Here is a 16,724-nt window from a genome sequence, read left to right as displayed (position 1 = left end):
ACCAGAAAACTAGTGTGGGACTTTATTGCCGTCAAGCTGAATTTAAAATCATACAATAATCTGGAGATGAGGGGGTTGGACTATGAAGAGAGACTAAATAGACTGGGTCTGTACTCGTTGGAGTTTAGAAGGATGAAGGGGGGATCTAATAGAGACGTATAAGATAATGAAAGGGATGGATAGGGTAGAGGTAGAGAGATTCTTCCCGCTTAGAAAGGACAGTAGGACTAGAGGGCACAGCCTCAAGATAAAGGGGGGGTGCAGTTTAGATCGGAGTTGAGGAGGAACTTCTTCACTCAAAAGGCGGTGAATCTCTGGAATTCTCTGCCCGTTGATGTGGTGGAGGCTACCTCGCTAAATATATTTAAGTCATGGGTAGATAGGTTTTTGGTAGGCAAGGGAATTAAGGGTTATGGGGAGAAAGCGGGCAAGTGGAACTGATCCACTTCAGATCAGCCATGATCTTATTGAATGGCGGGGCAGGCTCGAAGGGCGAGATGGCCTACTCCTGCTCCTACTTCTTATGTTCTTATAATCACTCTTCCTTAGAAGATCCTTTCCTACCGGGTAGGTGGGGGGGCTTGCATGGGTATTTGCAAGGCTTGTGTCAGTCTGCGGGTCCTCATGTCACAGGTCAGTGCTGGCTTTGGGGCTTGTGTTGCACGCATTCCCCCTGGCTGTTGAGCGAGCCCCGAGGGATTGCTTATGGGGTCGACTCCCAACTCTACTGATGTCACTCTAGTTATCCTGCCATCTGTCTGCTGGACAGGCTCAGTGGCTGACTGCTGACATTCCATCCCAGGCCCCACTCACAGTGACAAGCAGCAGGCCTGACAGCTGTTGCTGCAATCAAGGCAGCTTAGCAGTTGTTAACACAGTTCCTCACATGCACGGACTTTGCAGTTGCCCCTACAATAGTCACCCATCCCATGCGAGTCATAAGGGGGCTTCTCCACCTTCTGTCTGAATGTCAAGCCATTCGTGTGGCCAAATTCCCCTCCAACACGATTTTCAAGTTTGCGGATGACACCACCATAGTGGGTTGGATCTCAAACAATGATGAGACAAGCGCAGGAATTAGATAGAGAATCTGGTGAACTGGTGCGATGACAATAATCTTTCCTCAGGGTCAACAAAATGAAGGAGATGGTCAGCGACTTCAGAAAGAGTAGTGGAGAACATGCCCCTGTCTACATCAATGGGGATGAAGTAGAAATGGTAAAGAGCTTCAAATTTTTAGATTTCCAGATCAGCAACAATCTTGCCTGGACCCCCCATACCAACACTATAGTCAAGAAAACCCACTGACGCCTTAACTTACTTAGAAGATGAAGGAAATTTGGCATGTCAGCTACGAGTCTCACCAACTTTTACAGAAACACCATAGAAAGCATTCTTTCTGGTTGTATCACAGATTGGTATGGCTCCTGCTCTGCCTAAGACTGCAAGAAACTACAAAGGGTTGTGAATGAAGCCCAGTTCATCACACAAACCAGCCTCTCATCCATTAACTCTGTCAACACTTCCCGTTGCCTCAGCAAAGCACCCAGCATGATTAAGGACCCTATGCATCCTGGACATACTCTCTTCCACCCTTTTCCGGGAAGAAGATATAAAAGTCTGAGGACACATACCAACTAACCCAAGAACAACTTCTTCCCTGCTGCCATCAGACTTTTGAATGGACAAATCTCGCACTCAGTTGATCTTTCTCTACACCCTAGCTATGACTGTAACACTATATTCTGCACTCTCATTTTCTTATCTATGAACGGTAAGCTTTGTCTGTATAGCGCACAAGAAATGATACTTTTCACTGTGTATTAATAAAGCAAGGTAAATGTGTGGAGTTACAGGAATAGGGCATGGAGGATTGTGGTCAGAACAGACTCGGGCCAAATGGCCTCCTTCTGCACTGTAGGAATTCTATGATTCTATGTGACAATAATAAATCAAATCAAATCAAATTCCTGTAACTCACTGCGCCAATCGCCCAGGTGGGTGCACTCATGTCTATGCCTCGGAGTTCCCAATGGGGACGCTCTCACAGCCACCCATATGCTCTCTGTGCCTGTCATGGTGAGGGTGTGGCCAGATTCGGCAGCCCATCTCTCTCTCTCTCTTTTTAGCTCGTGCTGTCCCTTTCTCTCTCTCTTTCTTCCCCCCTTCCTTCTGTGGACCCCATTCAATCACGGAGTGTTGTTCATAAAGAGGTGTGTAGAGGTGGTCTGCAACCACTTGCTTAACGTCATGTGCATATGTGCATGACATCAAGGGTCATCCTGTGCAGCTTGAACTTCCCCGGGGTCGCTGAGGACCATCCCAGGCAGCTGAGATGGCTCATGGGGGGACAAGGGCTACCTGCTGAGGCCTTGGCTGATGACACTTATATGGAGGTCCCAAAGCGAGGCAGCGACCTGCTACAATGAGGCCCACAGTGTCACCCAGTCTGTCATTGAGGACTGCAGTGGCTGCTGAAGATATAGTTCCGTTGCCTGAACCGCTCTGGTGGGGCCCTCCAGAACAGCTCACTGAGAGTCTCCCTTAGCGTGGTGCCTTGCTTTGCAAACTGGCGTAGCAGAGGGGAAACATCCTGGAGGAGGTGGGGGGGTGGGGGGCAATCTGATACCCCTGAGGAGGCCCAGGAAGTAGAGGAGGAGGCCAAGGAGAAGCTGAAGGATTGAGGGCAGACAGCAGCGAGGGTCCGGCAAGACAGGACTGCGAGGGAGGCCCTACTTACCATAAAGTTCTCCGTTCTCTGATTAGGACATGTAGTGAACCCTGCAACTCCACTGCCAGAGCCATCAACATCCCCCATACCCACCATCTCATGTCCATAACCACTGCCATGTGTCCCATTGACATCAAACCAGGTTGACCGTGTTAGCAAGTTACTGGTCCAGGCAGGAGAGTGATGACGGCTTTAGTGCCCATATGTCTGACTTCATTGCGAATGCCCACATCTAAGTGAAGGTTGGGAACACCACTGTCCAGTCCAATGTCCTGAGGGTTGGGGGTGCTGGGCGGGGGGGCAGGGAAGCTCAGGGTTTGGTGGATGCTGAAGATGCCATGCTAGCTGTCTGTCACTATAGACTTATAGGGCCCCACTGCAAAGGCAGGCAGGGGTTTGGCACAGGTGCCAGGAATTGGGGATTGCTGACTCGTTGGGCCAATGGACATGTCTCACGCAGAATGACACTTTGAGCCTCTTCTTAACCTCACATGGCCTACTGGTACGTTTAGGTGCTCTGCCAGGATGAACATCAGAGGTGGAGGCAGTCAGCCATGGACTGTGATGCCCCCTGGGGGACTGGGACATGTAGGCCCCTGTTGACGTTCAGGTGTCACGGATTCAGCTGTGACACTCTGTTCATCCTGATGCTCGGGGGATGCACTGGTGTCAGGCTGGGGGCCGGATTCGGCAGGCCTGGGAATGGCTGAGGTCACCTGGGTGGAAGGTCTCAGCATTGTCTCCAGCACTTCCGCTCCCTCGGGATGTCCGTGGGTCCCTGGAACACTCCATTGGATGGAGGGAAAGCTAGAGTGCACTCCAGAGGCCACTGCATCACCTGTTCTGCAAGCCCTGGAGGCCCAAAGGCGTCTTCTCCATGGTGTACCAGCCCTCAGCAATGGCCCTCTGAGTCTGGACAAAGTTCTGGATCCTCTTGGCAATAGCCTTCTGAGACAGTGCCGTGCTGTGAATTCCTTAATTGATAGACTTGTCAGTCTGGACCAAGCTATAGAGGCCCTCTGAGAGTAGACCAAACTCTTGAGCCCTGCAGCCATGGCTCATTATGTCTCAAGATGCTTCCGAAGCCAATCATGGTCCCCTCTGTGTTTCCATCATACTGCCGTGGTCTGTTCATGCCGGGACGGGGTCCAGTAATGCCAGGGGATGGTATCCAGTAATTTTGAGGAGTTGTTGTTGGGGCTGCGATCTCCTAATGTTGGGGGAAGTCTAATGCTGAACTGTGCTCTTCTGGAGTCTGAAATAAATCTGGGTTTGATCTACTAATTGAGCGACATGATGTTCTAATGCTGTAGTATGATTGGGCTACAATCTAATAACGTTGGTGTATGTAATCTTTGAAGTGCCACCAGCTCTTTTGGGCCTTACGAAGTGACTGTTTTTCTCTTGCAAACCTTAACTGCCAAACTCTTCAGTGACAGAAGTATTCTCCTTTAGGTTTTCACAGGCACCCTTTCTGATTGTTGTTCTGCAGAAGAAACAGTTTCAGTATTCTGTTTTTGATTTCTTGGCAACATTCAATCTGTGCCTGGCACCGAAATTATTTCCCTTATCTTACTTGTAACTGGGCTGTGTCTGTACAATTTTTCCAAGTATCTTTGTTCATTCTAAAGTTAGCAGTATTTATTAACATTTTTCTACATGACTGGTGGTGGCAATAAAGTTGTTTGCAAGTATCAATAGCTAGGTGTAAATTTTCTTTTAAAAATATCACAAACTTGCAGATAATTAGGACCTGAGATTTTTCTTTGGCCATTGCTGACAAATAGTGAGAGATTATCAACAGTTAATAGAATTGTCAGAGCAGAAACCTCCAGTCTCCAGAGTGATGTCAGAAATTATTGGTGGTTATTGAGCTAAACTGAATTGAATTGAGTGCATCTGCATGAGTTCATTAACTAAAATGGTGAAGACAAATAGTGGCTTCCAGCCATGACCAATGAAGCTTTCCCAGTATCTTACTTGTCTGTACAAATGAACTGATAATGTAAGAATGTCTTTGTAGCTTTCTCTGAACCTTTTTTTATTCCAAAGTATGAGACTTTAAGCTCTTTTCCATTATTATATCTTGGCATGAAGCTAGAATTTTAATGGACAAATAGCATCTTGTTGTGCCTGCTGCACGGTCTGTTTTAACCATTATATGGTGGACAAAGAATTGCGAGTAGAATTCTTGTTAGTACAACAATATTTATTTAAATACACAATCAATAATCATCCCCTCAACCAACAATAAGTTACCTTACAGAAATACTAGAGTTCAAGTCCAATACCAGACCTTGACTTGACTTTGCGTGACTGGCAAGCACCCAAACAAATACCGGCCTTTATCTGTCTCTGTAGTCCTCAATGTACTCTGGTCCTTTGGTCTGGTCAGACACTCTGGCTCTGGTCTTCCTTCCTTCTTGGTTGTGGTGGCTGTCCTCATGCTGGTCATTGCTGGCGATGGTCGCTGCTGTTGTAGCTCATTCGTGGGGTCAGAGAGAGAGAGAGCTTCTTCTGTTGTGCAGCACTTTTTATCCCTCCTTGGTTTTGTTCCTTTTGGGTGGTCTCCTGATTCTTATCAATCAATCGATCGATCAGGGCTTTATCACTCTGATCGATAAGAGTCCAGTCAGGTGCTGCCACACCGATTTCTCGGTGTGTACCCAATGGCCGTGCCTGTAGGTGCTGCAGGCATGTAAATCACATATCTCTCTCCCAAATAAGGGGTTAAGGCTTGCCTTTGATAAACAAGTATGTTTGACCCAAGAGTGTCCATTGTCTTGGGATGGCCTATTTCCTGTGTAGTCAGTAGTTTAAGCTGCAGCCTGTTTATCTCTGTCTTTTAAACTGCAGTCTGCTGTTTCAGTGCTGGTCCAATTATCCCAGCGTGCTCTGTAAGTTGCCATTTTAGGTGGCCTGTTTGGCCACAATCTTCATTCAAATTGCCCCATGGTTTAAAATTTTAAGATGAGACACCTCTTCTGTTATAGATATCCTTGTTGCAGATTATGTTTTAAAACTGCTGCCAATTTCGGCTGATATTGGGGAAGTGTTCTAATGAGGATGGCACCTTGTAACAATATGCTAATTACCAAATTCAATTATCTTTCAGAATTGCTAACTTTGAGGTTGAAATCTAGGAATGGGAAACTCTGCTAGGGTTTAGCCCTCCAGTTATTATCCTGTGACTTCTTTAGAAAAAAAGTCAGAAGTTTGTGCAGATGTAGCAGGAGTTCTGATATAATTAGCTTTGCTGAGATCCGCTGAGATCCGCCACTGTGGGTTCAATATCCAATTCTGCTAGATATGGTGTCTAGAACTTCCTCAGTGGTGGTGTTCAAGATAGAATTCCACCCATCCTTCCAACTGTTTACTTTTTTTCAGTGGAGCCATTTTCTTTGCTGTCAGATTTGCTGCACTTTTGATCCCTTCGTTCATGCCCCTGATATTCCATGTCAAAGGACATCTGGCTATTCCAACAGCGTTGTAACTGGCAGTCATTAGTCTGGCTGTTTGTTGGACTTTACTTTGAGCAACGCTTAGTACACTCAGGATTTTCTTGTTCGGATTTCTCTTGTAATTAATGAGAATGGACCGCTTGGGTTCAATGACAGGATCCATCACAGTATGTTAGCCTTGAACCAGTCAGCATTTCTCTGGTCTTGCTTCCCATATGTTGAGACTGTGGTGTTGTAGATGGCCTCTTGAAGTGTGTTCCATTTTGGAAAAAGAACATAGAAAGGAAGTATGATCTAGATGGTACTATTTTGGGGAATTTGCAAGAAAGAGAAGTCTGAGGATATACATTTGCAAATCATTGAAGGTAGAAGGTCAAGATAAGAATGTGTGTAATATACTGTGCTTTCCAAATAGGGGCGTTGTACACAAAAACAACAACGTCATGTGGGAAGATAGTGTTAATGTCAGTGGAGTAGTAATCCTGAGACCCAAGTTAATGCTTCGAGGACAGAAGTCACATCCCTTCGCTGCAGCAGGTGAAATTTAAATTCAGTTGATAAACCTTGAAAGTAAAACGCCTCTCAGTAATGGTTTCCATAACAACTATCATTGAATGTCATTAGAAACCCATTTGGTTTACAAACTTCTTTAGGAATGGAAATTTACTGCACCTACCTGACATCAGACCCACAAATGGCACCAAGGTCCATTAGGGATGGGTAACAAATGCTAGTCTTGCCAGCAGTATATGCTAAATCTTTACAAATCACTGGTTCGGTCTCAGCTGGAATATTATGTTAATGTATGGACAGTATGTAATAATGTGGAATATTACACACTTTAAAAAGGATGCCAAGGCCCTGGAGAAGTTACAGAGAAATTGAGCTGAGTGATGTCTGAGAAGAGAGAGAACAGTTATGTGGAGAGTTGGGAGGAGGTGGAATTGTTTGCCTTTGAGCTGAGAGATTCAAGTGGTATTCAGATTATGAGGGATTTTGATAAAATAAGTAGGAAGAAACTGTTTCCTTTGGCAAGTGTGTCAGGATAACAAGACCTCGTATATTTAAAATAATTGGCAAGAAGAAACTAGAGGGAAGGTGGGGAGAAATTCCTTTACACAGTGGGTTGTTAAGATCTGGAATGTACTATCTGAACATGTGGTGAAATCAGATTCAAATCAGTAACTTTCAAAAGGCAAAGGAAATGTATTTGAAGGGTTAATGGAAAAAAGTTGGCGAGTAGGACTAGTTGGATAACTGTTTCAAAGAGGCATGATTGATTGAATGGCTTGCTAAGCTGTTTGAGTCTCTCTTTCCATATTTACTGATATCAACTGTCCAGTTCATTGGTGAGCTTAGTGCTGTAGTGGTGCCACTGTTTCTTAGGAGGGAATGGAAAGCTAAAACCCCTGTTGATGAGCAGCATTTTTTTGGTGTACATGCCTGTCAAGGGCACTTTCATGGGACACTCAATAGTGACTACTGCAAAAATATCTGGACCATTTCTGAGGAGATGTTTGAAAGGATGAGTTACACTACCAAAGGCAGACTGAAAATGTAAATGCCCCTTTGTAGCATTCAACTGCATGCAATAATTCAGATGAATGTACCTTTTAAATTTGTGCATGAATGATATGCCAGTTTATAGAATATGAAATGAAACTTAATCAGTCTGTTTTGCTCTGGGTAGTTTTGGAATTAATACAAAAATGTTAACAATGCTAAGTTTCTACACTCAGTCACTGTCCTACTATCTTGTGGCAGAAGATTGATAAACTGGTCAGGGACTTCATGTATATTTATGTAATTTGAATAATGCACTCTGCCATTTTCTGATTTCCTGAAAGCTTCTTGACTGCTTCTTATTGACCTGCAGGGCCTTCTGTGCTGAAAAATAATAATCAATTAAAAGTTTGATTGACATGTTTCAGAGTTTAGCTGTTTAGTAAAGCATAAGTTTTGGCATTGGAGCTGATCATGAGATGGAAGAAGGAGACTTTTGCCAAACATTGTATTTTAATCGTTATCTTGGATTGCCCTTATCCAAGTACTTCAAGTAATTCAGAGTTACCTAATTTGAGAGCTTCATTCAAACACAAAAATAGGCACAATTTCCTGGCATCTTTTGCCCAATGAAATGGCATGCGTCATGACCCCACAGACATAGTTTACAATGCCCTGATGCTTGGATACAAAGAGTAATAACTGCACAAAAGGAGGCCATTCAGTCCAAATCTAAAGTTGCAGACTGTGGGGGAGCAGCTGGACACCAAATTCTGACTGTCATAAATCTCTTTCTCCTGCTATCTGCCAGTACACTTCCATATTAGGAACCCCTCCAAGCAAAATTCCAGAATGCCCCATTCCTCTCCTCATTATCCTTTTGCAAAGCTCCATATATTTACATCCTGATAGCTGCTTGTCTAATAATGCAACATTAATCTTTTCAAAGGAATCCAACTTCGACATTATCACTCTCTGGACTTTTTTCATATCCTGTATTGCTAAGACAGAACATCCACCATAGTAGCATACCTCTTTCTGTTAACACCTGACTGTCAAATGATGACTGTCAACCCATTCATCTCCTCAAGCCTGTACTTCAGTTAAATCATGGCTAATCTGTAGCTCATCTTTCTTCCATGTCCCATTCCCCAATTGTTCTGGTTTCCTCCACCAGAGAAAATAGTTTCTGTGTCCCTCTTTTATTGGATCCCTTTCTCATTTTCAGCACTTTGATCATTTTCACCACTTTCATCTGAAGACCATGCAACGGTGGCAATGCTAAAGCTCAGCGGGCTGTAAGACTCAAGAGGAGGCCATGTAGCAGGCTTCCCACTGGGTGCCCACGGTCTCTACGCATCTCTGGCTGTCGGATTTCTATCGATGTCAATTCCGTGCCAGAAGTCAGCAAGGAGCTGTATTAATTATTCAAATATTAATTTTCAAGTAATTCGCCTGGGACTGCAGTCTCTGGGCCTGCTAGCCACGAGCCTCTACCACCCTCCCTCCCCCGGCACTGCCCAAGGGGCAAAATGGCAATGTACAGGGGGCACCTTGGAACTGTGCACGGGATATCGGACAGATTGAGAGGCTGGTGGAGTGGGGGGGGGATTCGGGGCTGTTCCAGACACAGTCTGGGAGGACAGTGATCAGGGGGTTACTGTGCTGGCCAGTGATCGAGCTGGCCAGTGATGGGAAGGCCAGCAGTGTGGGCCTACTGCGCAGGTGCCTATCTTGATGCTGACAGATTGGTAAATTTGCAATGGATTGTTCAGTGCTATTGCTGCCAGCCTCTTCAGTGGGAATAGGCCCCGCCCCCTAATTTTTAATGAGATTCACGCTAGTGCACTCTGCAGTGGCAGACTGTGGGAGATTCATTTTGAAAATCCTGCTGAAAAGAATCCAGCTGGATTTACTCCAGTTTTTACACGAACCCGGCACCTAGAACTTTTTTGGGAGAATCCCACTGAACATGTCAGCCTTCTGCAACCTTCGAGCCATGGCATAATTTTGACAAATCTGCAATGTTAATACATGCAGGGTACAGTCGGAGGAATGACAGTAAGCCGTGAAGCTCGTTTGGAGAGTTGGTGTCGACATGATAGGCCAAATGACCTTTTTGTGGCATGACAGTTTCTGTGATGCACAACTTGAGGTCCGTTACCTAAAACTTAATTCAGTATTCCAAGCAGGGTTTAACAAGGCTCTATACAACTGAAGCATCACTTTTTCATCTTTGTATTCAAACTCCTTCGAGTAAAGACAAACAGTCCGTAACTATTTTAATTTTTTACACTCTTCCACGAGGTTTTAGTAATTTGAATGCCTGGTCATGTAAACATACTCTGAAATATTATTGTTCCATCCAGAAATGTGCTATGTGATTACCAGCACACACTTGTACCATGTGTGACCAACCAATATACAACTGTAGCATGTGTGGCCAACATCTGAATTTTGTAAGATCATTTTCTTACTGCATTGTGGAAAATTTCATAATAAATAGTCTTTTTTTTTGAAATATTGTTACTGGGTAGCTGCCATCCAAATCTGGATGTTTATACATCATAACATCATTCCTACGTCAGTTTTAAACCGCAGCCCTTGACATTATCTTGCATTGTTATCTTTTTTCAGTATTGCTGGATATGTCGACTTTGCAACTGTTTTTTGACCTCTATCATTGCATTCCCCCTTCACTTTCTCCACTGGTAAGTCTTGATGCATGAATTTCACTGTAATTCCTGAAGCGTTTTGTATAGCTTAGCTAACATAATAACTTTATTAAGCAGTACTGAATTATCTCTGGGACATGGGTTTAAATCCAGCCCACACTAATGGGGTGGATATTTGCTCTGTCTGTTAGTCATAAGAGGCCCCATGTTATGTCGAATCCAGCTCCTTGTTAATATCCTTATTAACTCTGCGGTAGACAGAGGGGAACCGGTGGATGTGGTGTTTTTAGATTTCCAAAAGGCGTTTGATAAGGTGCCTCATAAAAGGTTGCTACAGAAGGTTAGGGTGCACAGAGTTGGGGGTAAGGTGTTAGCGTGGATAGAGGATTGGCTGTCTAATAGGAAGCAGAGAGTTGGTATCAATGGGTGCTATTCTGGTTGGCGGTTGGTGACTAGTGGAGTGCCGCAGGGATCAGTGCTGGGGCCTCAGCTATTTACCATTTATATAGATGATCTGGAGGAGGGGGCTGAGTGTAGGGTGACGAAATTTGCTGATGACACAAAGATGAGTGGAAAAGCAAATTGCGTGGAGGGTGTGGAAAGTCTGCAGAGAGATCTGGATAGGCTGAGCGAGTGGACGAGGACCTGGCAGATGGAGTATAATGTTAGCAAGTGTGAGGTTATCCACTTTGGTAGAAATAATAGTAGGAGAGATTATTATTTAAAAGGCGAAAAGCTGCAGCATGCTATGGTGCAGAGGGACCTGGGGGTCCTTGTGCACGAGTCGCAAAAACCCAGTTTGCAGGTGATCAAGAAGGTGAATGGAATGTTGGCCTTTATAGTGAGGGGGATAGAATATAAAAGCAGGGAGGTCTTGCTGCAACTGTACAGGGTACTGGTGAGGCCGCAGCTGGAGTACTGTGTGCAGTTTTGGTCGCCGCACTTGCGGAAGGATATATTAGCCTTGGAGGGAGTGCAGAGGAGGTTCACTAGGCAGACACCGGAGATGAGGGGGTTGGACTATGAAGAGAGACTAAATAGACTGGATCTGTACTCGTTGGAGTTTAGAAGGCTGAGGGGGATCTTATAGAGATGTATAAGATAATGAAGGGGATGGATGGGATAGAGGTAGAGAGATTCTTCCCGCTTAGAAAGAATAGCAGGACTAGAGGGCACAGCCTCAAGATAAGGGGGGGGTGCAGTTTAGATCAGAGTTGAGAAGGACTTCTTCTTCACTCAAAGGGTGGTGAATCTCTGGAATTCTCTGCCTGTTGAAGTGGTGGAGGCTACCTTGCTTAATATATTTAAGTCAAAGAACAAAGAACAGTACAGCACGGGAAACAGGCCCTTTGGCCCAATGAGCCTTGCCGTCATTTTAACAATGTGCTTTTCCTCCTCCACCCTTGACCCATGTCTATGCTTATGGTACCTCCACTGGAAACCAGATTAAGGGGAGAATAATTTAGGGACAATTTGTTACACCAATCAGCCTAAGAGCACATCTTTGGGGTGTGGGAGGAAACCGGAGCACCCGGAGGAAACCCACGCAACCACAAGGAGAATGCGCAAACTCTCACAGATACTGGCCCAAATCCATGTATCTGCACAGCAAACAGTGATAGTCACTGAGCTGTCGTGGTGCCCATCTGCTGGTCCAGTTTAAGCGTACACAAACGACGTGAATTACCAGGCTACTCTCGAAACATCCTAGAGCAGCCCACGCACGAACCGCCGCGTGTATGCCCCTCGTTAGACAACAAGGTGGACCGATGCACCTGTGGAGTAAAAGACAAAAACATCAACACATGTAACAGTTGATTTCCAGGAACATCCTGAGGCTCTGATCCTTATTTAAAACAGTCTCCTATAACCCTCCATCCCTATTTCGTTCATGTGCCTATCTAAGTACACCTTAAACAAGTCCAGCGTGCCTGTCTCCACCACCTTACTTGGCAGTGCGTTCCATACCCCCATGACCCTCTGTGTGAAAAACCTCCCTCTAGCATCCAAATTATACCTCTCCCCCCTCACCTTAAGCCCGTGGCCCCGTGTGATAGTTGTCTCCAATCTAGGAAAAAGCCTGCCACTGTTTATCTATACCCTTCATTATCTTATACACCTCTATTAGATCCCCCCTCAATCTCCGTCTTTCTAAGGAAAACAGCCCCAATTTACCCAATCTTTCCTCATAACCCAGTCCTTCCATACCAGGCAGCATCCTGGTAAACCTCCTCTGCACTCTCTCCAGGGCCTTCACGTCCTTCCGATAGTAAGGTGGCCAGAACTAGACGCAGTACTCCAAATGCGGTCTAACCAATGTTCTATACAAATGCAGCATTAGACGCCAGCTCTTGTACTCTATACCCCTTCCTATAAAGGCTAGCGTACCGTAAGCTTTCTTCGCAACCTTCTCCAGCTGTGTTGCCACCTTCAAAGACTTGTGCACTTGCACTCCCAGGTCCCTCTGCATTTCTATACTCTTAATAGGTGTACCCTTTATCATGTAACTCCCCTCTACATTATTCCTTCCAAAATGCATCACCTCGCATTTATCAGGATTAAATTTCATCTGCCATTTATCTGCCCAATATACCAGCCTATCTATATCCTGCTGTATTGCCTGACACTGCTCCTCACTGTCCGCAAGTCCAGCCATCTTCATGTCATCTGCAAACTTGCTGATCAGACCACGTACGCCCTCTTCCAAGTCATTTATATATATTATGAATAGAAGAGGTCCCAGTACTGAGGTCCCAGTGGCACACCACTGGTGACAGACCTCCAGCTAGAAAAGGACCCTTCCACTACTACTCTCTGTCTCCTGTTACCTATGATGTGGATATGCCAGCGTTGGACTGGGGTAAACACAATAAAAAGTCTGACAACACCAGGTTTAAGTCCAACCGATTTATTTGACAGTACACTCACTAGCTTTCGGGGTTAGTCCCTTCGTCAGGTGAATGGAGAGTTCTGGCCTCAGACAGAGCATATAAAGCACAGACAGTTTACAGATTACTGATTAGAATGCGAATCTTTACACCTAACCTGCTGTTCAAGTCTTAGTGGCCGACAATGTGAGTGGAAGGAGCAGTGATCACAGGTTAAAGAGATGTGTATTGTCTCCAGACAGTACAGTAAGTGAGGTTTTGCAAACCCAGGCAGGTCACGGGGGTTACAGATAGTGCGACGTGAACCCAGTCCTTCCATACCAGGCAGCATCCTGGTAAACCTCCTCTGCACTCTCTCCAGGGTCTTCACGTCCTTCTGATAGTAAGGTGACCAGAACTGGATGCAGTACTCCAAATGTTCATGTCGCACGATCTGTAACCCCCGTGACTTGCCTCAGTTTGCAAAACCTCACTTACTGTACTGTCTGGAGACAATACACATCTCTTTAACCTGTGATCACTGCTCCTTCCACTCACGTTGTCGGCCACTTTAAGACTTGAACAGCAGGTTAGGGGTAAAGATTCGCATTCTAATCAGTAATCTGTAAACTGCCTGTGCTTTATATGCTCTGTCTGAGGCCAGAACTCTCCATTCACCTGATGAAGGGACTAACCCCGAAAGCTAGTGAGTGTACTATCAAATAAATCAGTTGGACTTAAACCTGGTGTTGTCAGACTTTATCCTGTTACCTAGCCAGTTCTCAATCCATCTAAATACCTGTCCTTGTATCCCATGAGCATTAACCTTTTCAACCAACCTACCATGAGGGAGTTTGTCAAACACCTTACTGAAATCCATATAGATGACATCAACGGCTCGTCCTTCGTCGACCATTTTTGTCACCTCCTCAAAAAATTCTACCAGATTCGTAAGGCCAGACCTCCCCTTAACAAAGCCATGCTGCGAATCCCTAATCAGATCGCAACGCTCCAAATGCGTATACATCCTATCCCTAAGAATTTTTTCCAATAACTTTCCTACCACGTCAAACTCACCAGCCTATCATTACCAGGGTTATCCCTACTACCCTTTTTAAACAGCGGTACCACATTCGCTATCCTCCAGTCCTCTGGGACCTCACCTGTGTCCAAAGAAGAGACTAAGATTTGCATTAGAGGCCCAGCAATTTCATCTCTCACCTCCCTAAGCAGCCTGAGATAAATGCCATCAGGCCCCGGAGATTTATCAGTTGTTATGCTGCCTAAAAACCCTAACACTTCCTCCCCCGTAATGGATATTTCTTTCAACTGGTCCACAGCTCCCTCCAAGACAGTACAAGACACCAATCCCCTCTCCTTTGTGAATACTGATGCAAAGTATTCATTCAGGATCTCCCCCATTCCCTCAGACTCTAAGAACAGTTCCCCTCCTCCGTCCCTAAGAGGACCAATTTTCCCTCTAACCACCCTTTTGTTCCTAATAATATAATATATGCCTTTGGATTTTCCTTAATCCTATCCGCCAAAGCCATTTCATGCCCCCTTTTCGCCCTTCTAACTCCCCTTTTGAGCTCTCTCCTACTCTCTCTATATTCCTCCAGTGCTCTGTCCGTTCCCAGTTGCTTAGACCTAACATATGCCTCTCTCTTCTTCCTGACCCCTGTAATCCACGGTTCTCTAATCCTACCTTTCCCATCCTTCCTCTTAATCGGCACATATCTCTCCTGCAACCGTTTAAGTTTTCCCTTGAAAGCCTCCCACTTGCTGAACGTGGACTTACCCGCAAACAACCTCTCCCAATCAGTATCCATAAGCTCATGCCTAATCTGGCTGTAACTTGCCTTCCCCCAGTTTAGCACCCTCCCCCTCGGACAGCATTCATCTTTTTCCATTATTATCCTAAAGTAGACAGAATTGTGGTCACTGTTAGCTACATGTTCACCCAATGCAACCTCAACCACCTGACCCAGCTCATTACCCAGAACTAAATCCAGTATAGCCCCCTCCCTAGTCGGGCTAGTTACATACTGCTCCAAGGACCCTTCCAGCACACATTTTACAAATTCCTCCCCATCCGAACCCCCAGCTCTAGGCACCTTCCAATCCATTCCAGGAAGATTAAAATCTCCCACTACAACAACCCTATTCTTTCTGCACCTATCCAAAATGTCTTTACATATGCCTTCTTCCACTGCCCGTGGGCTGTTGGGTGGCCTTTAGTACACCCCTAGCTTAGTCATCACTACCTTCCTATTCCTCAACTCCACCCACAGCAACTCAATCCCTAACTCCTCTATATTATCCTTTCTCTGCACTGCTGTGATGTGCTCCTTAACTAACAAGGCCACCCCACCACCTCTCTTCAACCCTCCTCTGTCACAAAACACTTATACCCAGGAATATTTAGCTGCCAGTCCTGCCCTTCCTTTAACCACGTCTCCGTCACTTCCACCACATCTAAATTCCTCACAAACATTAAGCTCATCCGTTTTACCCGTTACACTCCTTGCATTAAAACAGACGCAATCCAAACCTCCAGGCCCACTCGGATCCTCCTTCCCCCGGATGATTTTCCTCTCAACCAAACCTACCCTGTCACCCAACTCGCTCCCAATCCCAGTGCCTACTGACCTATTGGTCTCATCCCCACCCCCCCTCCATATTAGTTTAAACCCTGCCAAAACACTCCAGCTAACCTCCCAGCTAAGATATTTGTGCCCTTCCCATTCTAATGTTCCCCATTCCCCCCTGTATAGATGCCCTTCTCTCACAAATACTTCCCAATGATCGACAAAAGTAAAGCCCTCTGCCTTGCACTAATCCCTCAGCCACGCATTCAGCTGTAGGATCTCATTATCTCTAGCTCTACTGTTACTAGGCAGCAGCCCAGAGAATGCCACCCTGGAGGCCCTGCCCTTCAGCCTGGCCCCCAACTCCCTGAATTGCCTACGTACATCCCCCTGCTCTTCCTTCCTATGTCCTTCTCCCCTATGTGTACAATTACGTCAGCCTGGGTCCCTTCTTCCTTCAAAATTCCCTCTATCCTCTCTGATATGTCCTGTACCCCTGCTCCAGGGGTGCAGACTACCATCCTGGATTCTCTCTTCTGTCCACAGAACCGCCTATCTATTCCTTTAACCCTCCCATCCCCCACCACTATCTCATTGCCAGCCCCCTTCCTTCCCTCTGAGGCATTCTGGTCCTCCTATTTTACCTTTTGTACCCCTGTTGATGCCTTTTGGGGGACCACTGGGGTAGTCTTTGGACCAGGATTCTTCTTCTTTTTCCCCTTCCTAATGGTAACCCACCTGTCCCCCCCACTAGGCTCTGGGATCTCCACTTGACCGTGGTTCATATCCATTATTGCCTCGTTCTCCCTGACCAGAAATTCATCCTCTAGATGCAGCTCTAAGTGCTTGACCCGGGCCCTCAGACGCTGCAGCTCTAAACACTTGATGCAGATGTG

At 45.6% G+C, this 16,724-nt stretch overlaps 1 protein-coding gene across 1 annotated transcript in view; it reads left to right on the top strand.

The window, feature by feature from the left end:
- LOC145351309 (ran-binding protein 17-like) overlaps positions 1–16,724 on the top strand; it is a 925,757-nt gene that overhangs the window by 204,698 nt on the left and 704,335 nt on the right. The window contains exon 8 of the mRNA XM_080200932.1: positions 10,333–10,406. Coding sequence (XP_080057058.1) covers positions 10,333–10,406 — 74 coding nt within the window. The remainder of the gene's footprint in view (positions 1–10,332; positions 10,407–16,724) is intronic.

Source organism: Carcharhinus amblyrhynchos, chromosome 13 (assembly GCF_965287045.1).
Source record: "Carcharhinus amblyrhynchos chromosome 13, sCarAmb.v2.hapA, whole genome shotgun sequence".
Lineage (NCBI taxonomy): Eukaryota > Metazoa > Chordata > Chondrichthyes > Carcharhiniformes > Carcharhinidae > Carcharhinus > Carcharhinus amblyrhynchos.
The sequence above is the reverse complement of the archived record's forward strand: the minus strand, read 5'-3'. Positions and strand labels throughout refer to the sequence as shown.